General features: G+C 37.2%; 1 protein-coding gene across 1 annotated transcript in view; it reads right to left on the reverse strand.

The window, feature by feature from the left end:
- The window catches only part of LOC106467007 (phosphatidylinositol-glycan biosynthesis class W protein-like), a 76,805-nt gene that overhangs the window by 37,851 nt on the left and 24,584 nt on the right, over nucleotides 1-14,370 (reverse strand). The window contains exon 3 of the mRNA XM_013927316.2: nucleotides 707-928. Coding sequence (XP_013782770.1) covers nucleotides 707-928 — 222 coding nt within the window. The remainder of the gene's footprint in view (nucleotides 1-706; nucleotides 929-14,370) is intronic.

Consider the following 14,370-nt stretch of genomic DNA (forward strand, 5'->3'; position numbering starts at 1 on the left):
AAAATACTGACTGTTTGTTTTACTTTAAAGTGTTTAATTTTATTACATTTTCATGCTCCATACTCACAGAATTTAATTGAATATTTTTATAAAGATTATTTTGAAGTCATGTCTCAAGTTGGTAACATAGTGATATGCATATATTTCATACTATACAAATAATAGCTTTTTATATTAGTATAAGATCAAGTGAGTGCAAAATTAAAAAAAAGAGGAATTACAAATTATATTGTGCACAAAATTACCTTAAAATAATCTGAATTCTTTTTTACCAGATTAATCTAATTGTAAAACACACACATAGCATAATGCATGTTTTAACAACATAACATACTTGAAATCTTCTTAAATATAACACTTTTTTACGTCTTCATATAAATAAAGTGGTTATAAAAAGTGAAAACTACTTTAACTGTCCACAGTTGTAAGAAATAATATTAGAGTTCATTTTAGTAGTATGGCTCCACCGAAGAAAGCTTGATAAGTATATGAATGATAAGGGCTGGTTTTAAAATTTTCTTTTACATTTATTTATAAGTAGTTCGAGTTTAGTTTATTAGTTTAGAGAATGGAACAGCTGAGATGGATCAATAGGTCCCATGTTGTCCCAAAAGGTTATGTTATCTCATAAGTTGCTAAAAGTAATTTATAAGTACATCATTTTAAATAAGTATTTATTTCCTAGAGATTTAGTAAAACATATTACCTTATAGGTATGAGCACATATTTGCTTTGGGTAAATGAAGAGTTACTTTCATATGTCTTCTTTCTTGATCCCAATAAACATTTAATAGAATGGTTCAACAAAATCAAACTCAAACACACAGCAGACAGACTTGAGATGAAGAGGATTATATGACTATTCCAAATGGTAAGACAAAGGACTAATGGAAATACCAATAGCACGATTTCTGTGATAACCTTCACCCTGAAAAGCAAGGAATAATTAATCAGATAAAAAAGATTTATAACATTGTACTTTAGTAACAAGTTCATTTAAGTTTCATGCCTTTTTTATGCATTTAGGGAGAAATTAACACATTTCAATATTAAAAACTAAACCAAAGTAATATTTTTATTAACTTTTTAAGTACACTGTCTACTTAAATATTTATAATAACCATTTTAAATATGCTCAATTCATTGCTATAAAATTAAATTTCAATGAACAATGAAAAACTCTGTTAGATCCACACATGCCATGTGAAGTGTCAAAGTTCTTGTATATTCACTTAATGCCCCACATTAAGTGACACAGTGTAATTAAAATTGTAAATGAAAAGGAAAAATCTGTTGATAAGGTTAGGGTACCATAAGTAATTAATGTAGATGAGCAAAACTAACATGGCCTGAAATACACTATTAAATATGTAACACAATATTAAACCTAAAAGAAACTACCATGAATTAAAATATTTTCTCTGTTGGAAAGAGGACATGCACTCTAACAAGGGATAAGGGCTGAAAACACTGCTAATAACAAGGGTACCCAATTGTTGACCTAGGACAGAGTGACCATAAAAACTATCTGTAGTTTGCTTGTTGCTCATAATTAAGACTATTTATTATTAACTGTAATTGTAGATTTTTAGTACTTCTTATGGTAGAAGTTATTACATGAACATTTATAATGCCTAACCAGGATTTTCATCATTTTGAAAAAAAAAATCAATCAAAAAACACAGGAGAATCATATGCTTAAAGTCCTTCATTAAGATATATAAGCTGCATGAGTAAAAACACCTGAATTTCTGAATGAAAGGTGCTTTTCTACTTGAGTTTCTACAATTATGATACAGGGTCAAAAAGGAGTGCATGGTGATTCAGCATATACCTAAGAGAGCATCTATTAGTGTATATTCACTAAATTATCAAAGTACCACGAAGAGAACATTAAAAGTGCAGAGGCTTATTGACAAAAAAGGGCACTTTTTAAGTGTTGTAAAGCAAGCCTTTTTTTTGGAGAAGGGGGACTGTATTTTGCCTCTGGTATACATAGTGTAAAAAGCCATGAAAAACAAATAGATCTTCTTTTATTCTTACTCAATAGGTCTTATAAACATCTAAAATTTATAACTAAACAGTGAATTCTTGCATATTAACACCTAATTGCATATCACAATTGTCTTTTGTTTTTTTACTGCAAAAATTTACAAGTCCCTGTGTTCCATTCATTTTAAAGGTGAAATATTTTTTTCTATCTAATAACTCACAGCAAGGAAGATGTGAAATCAGGCATACCCTTTAGTAGTAGTTGACAATTTTTTTCTGACTGAGAAAAATGGCATTTTTGGGGTATAAGGGCAAGGGATTAAGCTAAATCAGCCATCCCACTGGGCACATCACTGTCAAAGTACTGAAATAACACATCCCTATAAAGTAATATGTCCATTCCCACTGAATTTTCTTGTAAAAACTAAAGAATACTTGTTGTGGGATTTAAAAATGCCAATAGATGTCAGAGATAGTCTATGGGAGTCAATATGCCACAAAGAAATAACTTGTCTATACATTTAAAACATTAAAATCAATGCCCAGAACATTAATCATAATTCAGGACTGCCAGCCAATACAACAACTGCATGCTGAGTACTCCTTGCTGCTGGTAAGCTCATGAGCTTGAGCTTCAAAATTGTGGTTAAGAACAATGAAAACTATCTCTGTCACTCACTGTTTACTTTCAATAGAACGATTTGGGTTTGTCAAAAACCAGAAAGCTTTAAATATGACTGTGCCATCCCAACTGTAATGAGAGATGGGGTTGGTATCCTAGTGTGGTTTATTTTACCTGATTTAAAATCAGTTCACCGTAACAATTAAGGAAGGTAAACTCCTTCATGCATTGTGGACAATTCTGTAATGCCTGGACTGATGAAATTCTATGTGAAAGGACCATACACTATCAGAAATTCACTACACCATACTATTGAATTTCTGTATCCAACAGTTATTTGACAAAACTAACTTTGAGGATACAACTTGGCATGCAGCTCACAGCCCTAACTTGATTCAACTGAACACTTCTGGGTTGTTCAAAAATGGTGTCTGAGAGACAGAAGTTGAAATTATTTTACACTTGAATGCTCTGCATGAGAGGTAAAGTTTTATTCTATCATATGTGTTACAAAAGTTGACAGATGATGATTAACATGAATATTAATATTTTTATTAACAGAAACTGTATTCTTGATAGATACTCATCACCACACACAGTTTAGTTATCTTCCTAGCACATCTGCCATAGAGCACTAGCCACTAGCCTAGAGGCAACTTCCACCTAATTTCACATGAACTGTGCTGGTGCATGATGAGAAAAGCCTTCCACCAATAGGAGTGCTACACATCTCCATGTGCAATGACCACCCATGCACTTGCAGTTGTGGTAATTTCATTCTTCAACATAGCAAGAAAAAAAAACTGCACCAGAAGTGAGGAGGATGGGTGGGAATGTATCCAGAGGTATGTATCGGACTGTATAATTTTCCTATCCTGGAAATGTATTTCTGATAGGTACTTACCTCCTTTCAGGGATATAGCTATTCTTGTTCAGTGCTGTCCTCTATATGCAAACATATTTTGCATTCCACGAGCCTTGAGCTTCCACATACTTCACGATCAACATGGTTCAACTGCTTCTCGTATATAAATAAGGAGTGCAACACACTTTCTTGATGCATATGACTTCCTCTATTCCATTTTATCGATTTATCACTTCAAGTCTTAGCAGAAAATGGAAGCACCAGTTTTCAGTGGTGCATAAAATTATAACTGCTGGTAAGGTAACTTACCTCGCCTCACAGATATAGCTAGAATTCCACATTGAATAGGTGAAGGGACTGGTGCAAGGAAAAGAAAGAAGCATCCTTTGAAAGCATTTGAAGAGCACCTGAAAAGTGGAGATCCTACAAGGAAGACCACACCACATTCATACTAGGTATACTGTACGCCCAGTATGGAAAGAAACATTGCAAACATGGGCAGAAAAAGAAAGCACATCCAGAAGGAGAGAACAACATTTGGATGATAATCCAAACCACATGATATTAAAATCTCAATTTCTTTGGAAACCATAATGTGGGTGAGAGTAAAAGGATGTGCCCTAAGGTGTAGAGTGGCTAGGGTGCAAGAGACTATATACAGCAAGTCGAATGCATCCAAAACTCACCCACTGGAAACCGACATCCATGTTGAGGAAGGATGAGGATCATACTGTCGGTAAGTTAACTACAATCCAAAACCTAGCCACTGGGAACCAACATCTATGAGAGGGTAGGAAAGATGATCATATCATCAGCAAGTCAACTACAACTATAACTGGAAAGTGGTAAGGACTTCTGTATTCCATTAGAAGAAAAAGGAGGAAGAAAATGCAGTTGAGAGTGCAACAGGTGACAACCCTATTTTGAAAAGCAGACTACTCCTGAATAATTCAATCTAAGAAATGGCAGGGATAGGCAGCTATTTCCTTTCTGCTTTACCCATGAAGTCCATGGTTTAGTATGGTCTGGAATAGGCATATTAATAGTTAAAATTTTCCTATACAAAATGTATTTCCAATAGGTACTTCCCTCTTCTCACAAGATTAGCTTTTCCTGTTTTGTGCTGTGCTCTATATGCAAACTTTTTTCAAAATGTATGCCATAAGCCTTCCTCATCCCTCTGTTGGAATCCAAAATTCCAACATGTCTCTCATGTAAGTCATCACGTGTCTGCGAGCACCACAAGATTGTGGGAAGAAAGGGTGGGAAGTGTGAGATGAGAGAAGTACATTTCCATACAGGAAAATTATAACTTCCAATATGGTACATTCCCCCAGCTCACAAAACTAGCTTGAATCCCACAATGAAAAGGAGGAGGGACCAGTGTGAGAGAAGAACAGGCATATCCCCCAAAAGCATCCAAAGGACACCCCCGGGAATGAGAGTAACAGATCAGATGATCTGAGGAGGGGTACTACACCACTTCTGAAACAGGTATCTTTTCACCATGAAAATGTGGGATCAAAACATCGGGGAATATGAGGGGAGCACATCTGCGTGGGAGGGAATAGGTCAGTAATGTGATCCCAATCAGAGAAAGAGATACACTCAATCCCACGTAATTAGTGGTTATTCGAGGATGTGTTCCATGGTGTAGAGTGGTTTGCATGTGTTGGACTGTACTTGGTAAGTCATCTGCATCCAAAAATCTCACTCGCTGGGTACTGACATCTACGTGAGGATAGGGTGAGAATCATACCATCTTCACTTCAATCCCTAGAGTCATGAATGTTCATATAATATCGACTTCAGGAAACATCACAGGATGAGTATTGAGTTAGGGACCTGGGTATGTGTCATCCGGTATCCAAGAAAAGTCCATAGCAAGCAATCAACCCTAACAACCAAGAAACTCATCTGAAAGTCCACAGGTCTGTAACATCCTTGTCATTCTGAGAATGAAGGAATGCCCAGACAGAACCAGAAATAGACCACGTAGACCTTCTGCAACCCATAACACAGAAGACAGAGTGAAGGGGGAAGATGATTGACCCAAAACCTGTGTGAGAACTTGTGTGATCGGTTCACTTGATCTCCAAAACCTCACTTGCTGGGAACTAACATCCACGTGATGGTAGGAGGATGTAAAGTAAGAGCATCAAGGACCACATTAATGTTCCAGTCCAGAAGTGATGGTTGTCTTGGCAGCCAATGGAGCCAGAAAGAACAGATCAACATGGAAATGACTTTTGGGGGAAAATACCCAGCAGAAACATGAAAAATGGAAGGCACGGATAAGGCTGCCTCAAAACCTGAAATGGAGGAGACCAATGAGCCCGTCTCAAAGAATTTGGAGATACCAGCAACTGTAGGGCGATAAGCCAGGAAATCCCAAGCCAAAGCCCAGGAGTGAACAACACTCCACTTCCAACTGTAAAAAGCCAAGAAAGGAGGATAAATGCAAAGGACTAAGTTACTCAGCAAGAGAATCTAGAACTCCTCGCCAGGGACAAGACAAAAGCCAAGCATGAAGACAGATGACAGGAAGTGCGGGATGTAGAACCTGTGACTGAGGTTGATGGAACAGTTCTGGAAGTAAGGGAAGAGGGATGGGAGGTATCACCTGGAGCTGATGCAACTCATGGTTGAGTGGACCAGTAAAAATCAATTAGAAGGACTCTGCATAAAGTAGCAAGGATGAGGGAAACTACCTAATGAAGTAATTGGATAGGAAGATAAACAGAAAGAAACAGGTGGGACAAATCCTTGCTGAAGGCATCTACTGCCAAAACCCTAGAATGGAGAACTGGGGACCAAAACTGAGGTAATCTTTGATTGAGGGCAGTAGCAAATGCATTTATATGAGAAGTAGCCAAACGATGACAGTGCCATAAAAAAAGCAGTGTGTAGGGACTATGTAAGCAAGGAAGTGCAGCCCAGGGTATGAATATGCCGAGCAAAGGGGTGAAATACTCAACAAAAGCAAACAATGTAAAAACCAGACTGAAGGGCAGGGCACTGAAAAGGTACACTACCCCATGATGATCAAACTGGCAAGAGTAAAACCTGCATAACCTACATGGAACAGGTAGCAACAACCTGTTGGGTGAAGAGGTCAAATACTACCTCTGACGATACTGGCATGACAGAAGATCTTGAGGAGGAGGTAGAAAACAGGAGAAAGGGAGAAAAAATGTATGACGAAACCCTCTGATAGAACACCATGAACCCAAATTTTGGATAGGAAAAGGCTGCTCCGATGAACGAAATTTGTCAGACGAGCTATTCTAAGTCTCGAACTCACCAGGCAGTTACTGGAACCGCTGCTTGCATACCGTGTACCACCAGCAAATGGAACTTGGGGGCACACCCGGCTCTGACAGAGACCAATGAGCACCCTATATGAAAGGTGGATCACTGTTGGACAGAAGCCACTCGCGACCCCAAAGACACAGTAATCATGTCACACTCGAAACATTGTAAAAACGGGACTATAAAAAGGTCTTATATACATGGAGATGGGCAACGAGGCTATGAGAATATAGTGTTGTGACCCCAAAAGTCTTAAAGAGAAGTGTACCACATGTGTACGGGAAGAGCTGAAGACAACACGCAGCCAACAGTGGAAGGGAAGAGAGAGAGGATGTCCCCAGAAAACCCCACAGGGTTTTCATGAAGAGCCTCAGACAGGAATAGGATTAAGATGAGGTAGTACAAAAAGTGTCAGAAGAAAACCAAGGCGAGAATGGAACATATGTAGGATGAACAGGTATATAGAGACCTGTCTCCTCCAAACAGGTCTCTATACCCACAACTGGTGGTCAAGAATTTGGGAGCTTGCCCTAGAAGTCGCAAGGGCATACCGACCCGAAACCCACGTAGAATTAGACATACCAATGCTATCACCCAATGGGGCAACAAAGCACAGTTTAAACCCGAACATAAGAGGGCGGGGGAAAAACAAGGTAGAGAGGTAGAAATAAGTAATAAGAAAAAAAAGTGGGTCAAAATAAATATAGCAAGAGATAAAACATCACACACCTGAGATATAATCTCTGAGGAAGCCGATGACGGCTTTAGAACAGAATTCTCGAGAAGGTGTAGGAAGGCCTGGCAAACTTTAGGAGGGGGGGAAGTAAAAGAAGAAGAAAGGCATGAACAGCAGACAATGTGCGTTCCATTTAATGCTCTGTCTCCTCGCAAACAAAGTCCGAGAAATCCCCCAATGGGTCGCCCACAGACGAGTGATATGCACCCGAAGTGGTAACAGTAGCTTCGGAATTCAGGCTAGATACTAAACAGGCAAAAATGCATGGCAAACACAGATGCTCTCAAATAAAAGTGAAATGAATTTAAATGAAGTTTAACTAACTTAAATAAAGTTAAACCACTTCTAGGGTAATAAGTGGTGTAATCAATTATATGTAAACTAAACAGTCTTTTATATCATAATAGAGTGGAAAAACATTATCATGAAACATATCTAAAAGGGCTGAGGTAGACCTAGCAGACTCTGCAGGAGAGTTCTGGAAAGCAAGGCATAATCAGGTGGAGGAAAAAGTTTAAAATCCATATCATCCCAAATAGGTTCAGCAGTTTTAGGAGGAAGGCAAGAAATATTGAGAGAAGGTTGGGTGTACCCCAGCCCTAGGAGTCCTCACAAACCAAATTAATTGTAATTAGAAAATATAAACAATTATGAAAATTAAATAGTCTTTATATTGTAAAATTACGTACATGTGTATTGACAATAAAAAAATTTATTGGAAGGTACTTGATGAAGAAAACAATATAATTATGATTTACCAGGAAAATGAATGACAGATCAAAGAGGCACCAACAATAGGACCGAAGAAGGAGAGTAGTGTGTAAAATCAAGAACCAGAGGGAGGTGACAAAGAGGGGAAAAAGAATATTGAGAGAGGTGAAATCAGACCTGGCTGAGAAATCAACAGACAAAGCTGAAGGATGAAGAAGAGAGGAAGCTCAGAGTTGAGAAGGGTGGCAAATGCATCTATAAAGGGCATTGCCCAACCAAGAGAAAACCCCATGAAAGACCTGGAGGCATAGAGACCACTCCATTGATAGAATGTTTTCCGGCAAGAGAGGCTGTCCACCAATACGATTTAGGCTCCCAGCAAATGACAGGCAAAGGGACCAACCCAACGTGAATGGACATAAAAGTTTAAGTCTAACACCCGAACGCAAAAAATTCTGTGATGGGTGCCTCTAAGATGATTGGTGAAAAAAAAAAACATGGAATATACTGAGTGGAGCATGATAAAGTCAATCACCAATAGGTGGCAGGAATAGGAACATGCCCAACAAATAGTGAGAAGGTTGAGCACGTGGATGTGGAGTGAATGCTTTTCCAGAATCTAAATGTCAGAAGTCTTGTCCACAATAAGAATGGAAAGTTAGGGGAAAGATCTATTTTGAGAGTCAGTAAGGGAACACCAGAAGGAGTAGGAGCAAAATCTAGTCACCATGACAAGTCTTCAAGGAGAGATTCATAAACGAGGACAATTAACCCCAAGAAAGAAACTCTTGGGTTCATAAGGACCACTGTAGGAAACAAAAGGGGAAGAGAATGAGGTGTATAACCTGGTGAACAGATATGTAAGAGCTTATAGGCAAAGAGAAGGCTGAACTTGGTTGAGACAAGAGAGGAAGAACATGCCCCAAGGTACCAAACACTGAGTGGGCATGAGAAAAGAGTAACCACTCATAAAGGGAGGGAGGTCGGAGAAAGGGAAACATCTGAGAATGAGGTAATAAAAAGAAATAGTCCAAAAAAAGGAACATCAGCCCTGGGCCATGAATATGGCAAGTGAAAACCCTCATGACATCAATGAATAAAAAGGGACCAACACTGAGTCAAAGGGAAGAGCAAGGAATGGGAAAATGTAAAAAGATGGACAGAACATGGAAACAAATGAGAAACAGGCTAAGAGTGATGTGTAAGAATGTGTCTGACACATCAACTATGGCCAGCTACAGACTGGATGAAAAAGACTACAGATGTGGTTGGAGGGAGAAGAAGCAAGGAAACAGACAAGGTGAGAAAGTGAAAAACAACTGATGGCAGAAAATTAGACCAACAGCAGGAGAAGAGATGGGTACCCAAAGAATCATACATGTGTGATAGTCACTAATAAGAAGAATGACCAATTAGACTTCTGGTAGAGAAAAGAAGAGAAAAAGAGGAAGGTCTGGAATCTGAAATAGAAGAGTTAGAAGATTGATCTAGACAAAGAATAGGAGTAAAGGGCAAGATTGAGAAAGAGGAAAAACTTGAGAAGGTAACAAGGACAGAAGCTGTATAACATCGGTCCAGGTCACCAGGGAGAAAGGAACACCACAGAAGGCATTCAGGAAAAGAAAGGGAGCCAGACAAATAATAAGTACACGAGAAAGAAGAAAGGAGTAAAGAGGAACATAACCTAACCCAATAAGTTCCAAAAGCAAGGAAATAATTTACAGAGGGATTGAACAGAAGAAGTGGAACAGACCAGTGTGTTTGTTTCATAGCAAAGCTACATTAGGCTACCTGCTGTGTCCACTGTTGGAAATCAAACCCTGGATTTTAGCACTGCAAGTCCACAGACTTACTACTGTCCCAACGGGGGGGATAGAGCAGGCCAAGTACCCAAGGAAAAGGGAACAAGTGTCTACAGAAATACACCTGAAGCATGAAGAAGTGCCTCAGATAAAAGTTGGAGTTAAGAAAGGAGATACAGCAAGGTAGAGAGAAAAAAAAAAAGAGAAAAAAACACAAAAATGGGGCCAGAAAAAAGTGAAATAGAAAGAAAGGGGCCTGGTCCTAATCCCGGCTAAATAGATACTAATGACAGAGAATCAAGAAAAGTAAAAGAAGGAAGTATATAATTCAGGACAAAAGAAGTTGTGAACATGAAGAGGGTGAGGCATTCAAGCATGAGAAAGAAAATATTAGGGAAAGGAAACAGTATAAATCCTAAAAACAAGTTAGGAGAAACGACAAAGTATATCCCAAGAATTATGGATCATGGAGTAAAAAATGAGAAATAATAAAGAAACAGGAAAGAGATAATGAAAGAATTTTAGTAATTACTATTAATATTACAAAAGTATTTGTTACCTTTATTTCTTGATATTGTGAAAGAAACAAAGATTTTAAAGATTTCAATTAGAACTTCAGATTTGAATTATATTAATTTGATTTCTTCTCTTTATGGAAGTATAAAATTTTGAAACATTTTACATAGCTGATTAGAAAAAAAATGCCAAATTAAAATTGACTTGTAACTTGTAGAACTATTGTTTTAATGAAATACACTGACATTTTTAACCAATTCGCAAAATATAATTTTAGTTAATAACTTAAAATTGAATTAAGTTTAATTCTCCTAAGTATTAGAACTCATTTTCATTAAAATATTTTTCATTTCTTAATATTTAAAAGTTTTTAATTGGAATTCAAAGTTTGATAAAAGTAAGTACTGGTTTTTCTATCAGTTGTAGAAGTATTTCATGTTCTACATCTTAAAGTCTTACGATTAGTTTTTTAAAGAACTAACCACATTGATTTCCGGCCTCAGCTTATCCTTTTACTTGTTGTGAGCAAGGCTATACTGGTTCTACAAAAAAGAAACTATTAATACAATAAAATAAAATAACACACCAATTTCAGATCACCCACATAGTTAAGTATATTAGAACCTGTTCTAGGAGAATGTGATGTCATTCATTCTGATTTGTTTAACATCCTTGCAAGGGCCAATGATGAATGGAGCTTCTGTATAAAAGTCTTTTGATTCACAAGCTGAGGCCTGAAGTCAATGTGATTGTTTCAAGTTCAATGTAAAACAAAATTCTGGGAAATAAGTTACAAAATAAGCAACATGGTAATTGTATCATCTTGAATTTTCATTTTCAGTCATATTTCATCTGAAAACCAAAACAAAAATTAAAGACTAACAAAATTAAACAATTTGTCACTAACAAAATATCCTCAATTATTATCCATTTTTAAAAGCACCAAGACCATGTGTCTCAAACAAAGTTGTTATGCATACTAGCATAAAATATTCTTGCTCTACTGAGGGGTTCAGAGGCCACAATGTATTATTCAAACTTATCCATTATCCCCAATTAACTACCATAAGGGGTCCAAGTCCAAAGAAAAACCCCACAGGACCAATGGTACCCGAGTGTGTGGCACATTTAGTCCTGCTAGCATGTGAATGGGGATAATGAAAACAGTATGAAACATGATGCCCATAGGATCCACGAGGAGGCAAGGAACACAAATTCCTATGCCAGATTTGAGATCAGTGACCCTTAAAACCAACTGCTAGACCCCCACCGTGCCTTTGTGACCTTCTGGGTACATTTCAGCACCATTTCGTAGGGGAATACACCATACAGGTAAGGACAACCCTATAAGGTCATCTCAAATCTGCCTGTCAAAAACTGGTGCTGTTACCTCCACAACAAAGGCATAAATTTGTGGACAATTAAATTTGTAAACAGTATGAATTAGTATATGATTTAAAGTCATAACCTGTATCTGTCTGCAGTAGTGAAGATTTTGATTGCAAGTCTATAGTTAAAATGTTCGCCACTGTGCCCTTCCATTGAAAAAATCATCAAGTCCACACTGTGTTCTGAAGTCATGCAACTTATTTGGATGTTAAAAATGCAATTATGGAACTTTTTAATCAACATATAAAAATATTTAAATTATAATATGAAAGGGAGTTTTTAAAAAAAAATTCACAATATTTTAGACATTTCAAAACATGTGTATCAAAACTATATCAAATTATATGACTTTCTTTAAGTCAAAACTAGATACTATTTAAATACTTAATGAGTTGATTCTAAGTTCATGTAACTTGGTTAAGTATGTCCACTATCCCAATGATGAAATCAAGGGATATCAGTGACACCCTCTTGATTCTGGAAATGGTGAAGATACATCTTACTTTATTATTGTGTCCCTTTCTCATTTCTCTGTATCTCTTGGATTTTTTTTTATAACTGCATTGATAGGGCTGTAAGACACTGCAAGTACCAGAACAAATCAATCCCTCTTCTTCTCACCACTTACACAATCTTACTAGTTATTGCAGTTACTGCTCTTACCTGATGGTTGTCAGTGTCCCTAACACATATACACACTATGACTGGCATAAATGTAATATAGCAAATATGAGTTAGTATTCTTCCCATGTTTCCAAGTTTTATGATACATACTTACTTCTAAGCAAAGTCAAGACTGATACTTTTATATCCTACTGATTATAACCAGGACTTGAAAATAAAATTTCTGGCCTCAAGAAAATGTTTGCCAGTTACTTTAAACATTCATGCCAGCCACACTGGCAAAATAAAAAAAAGGGTAACTGTTCTAGGAACAATATTAGCATTTATTATAACAAAATTTGGAGAATGTACTGACCTAGCATTCAAATTTATTAAAAGATTGTATCCCTCCTTCCCTCTCTTAGAATGTATATTTCAAGGAAGATACAAGTCTAATCTGCAGATTCACAGACCAGGCAACCACTATCTGTTGACTGTCTGTTTTTTGGGTTGCTAATTTCCTTGTTGTTCAGAGCTGTTGATAGTAATCCTCATAAACTGTTCAGTAATGTTTATGTCTAGGCTGCAGTTCTAACCACTTTCTATTCTCTTCATGATTCTGAAGACCTTCTCATAGCATGCAGTACATATGGGGTAAAAGTTGCAGAGGTGCAATACTTTCAAAATGGTGTTATACCTCTGTCAGTATCATCCTGTTTTATACACTATCAAAGAAACAGTGGATGAAAGCCAGCAAACACATGGCCAGCCTGCCTCATGTATATTTTCATTTCTGCCCACTCACCTGGTACATCCTACTACAGGTGTCACCAGGGTTGGTTCTAGGAGGGGTGCAAGGTCTGGAGCAAATCAGCCTCTACGAAGTTCCCTTAAAACGTTCTTACAATTAATCAAACTCGCCAATCAGTGTTGCACTCCCTATTTTCTAAACTCCATCTTCTGCAACTTCCTTGCTGCAAACTCTGCTAGAAGATCTTGGTAATATAATTTTGATGCTGTTTCCTTCTCGATGGAGAACATGATGACTCCACCCAGACTCTCTTGAGACATATTTGTCCTAAGACAGATTTTTTATTATTTTTTTTATTTGGAAAGACTTCACTCCCTGAAGTAATTGTAATTGTGATTGTCAACAAAATCCTCTTCACTATGACTGCATTTGGGAAGGAACTGTTTAGTGACTTAAGAAACTGAAGGGCTTGAGGCTTGTTTTTCTGGGAATGAGATCTTGGAGCACTGCAGCTATGAGCAAAGGTCTGTACAACATCAATGTCATAAGAATCTCCATCACACAATGCAATGTTCAAATCCATACAATGCTTCTTCATATCAGCTTCCATTATGTCTCAAACCTACTTCAAATCATACAGGAAACTGAAGTAGCTGGTGTACTTTTGCATTTGTTTGAATTGTGTGGTCAGTGACATGAGACCTTGGGCAGAAAGTAGTTTGTTTCAAATCCTTCCTCAGGTGAATTCTCTGGCTCATTCTCTGGATATTGTGTTCTCTTTAATTTTACTCATTGTCTTTAAATTTAGGTTCAATATCCATTTCAAATGCTATTTCTATTGTTGCAATATTAAATGAGGTAAATCTAGTGTTTCTGTATTTCTGCAGAAACTAAATGAGTCCCCTTGATGTGCTAAGGCCACATCAAGCTGAATTTCTCTGGATTGAAGTATCTTGCTTACAGTGTTTACAGTGAATAGGATATTATACCACATGACCATTCTGAGCAGAAATTTAAAATGTTTGATTTTGTAGTTGGCCATGGACTCCACCTCACTTTTGAATTTTGAGT

This window comes from Limulus polyphemus, unplaced genomic scaffold (assembly GCF_000517525.1).
Source record: "Limulus polyphemus unplaced genomic scaffold, Limulus_polyphemus-2.1.2 Scaffold2458, whole genome shotgun sequence".
NCBI lineage: Eukaryota > Metazoa > Arthropoda > Merostomata > Xiphosura > Limulidae > Limulus > Limulus polyphemus.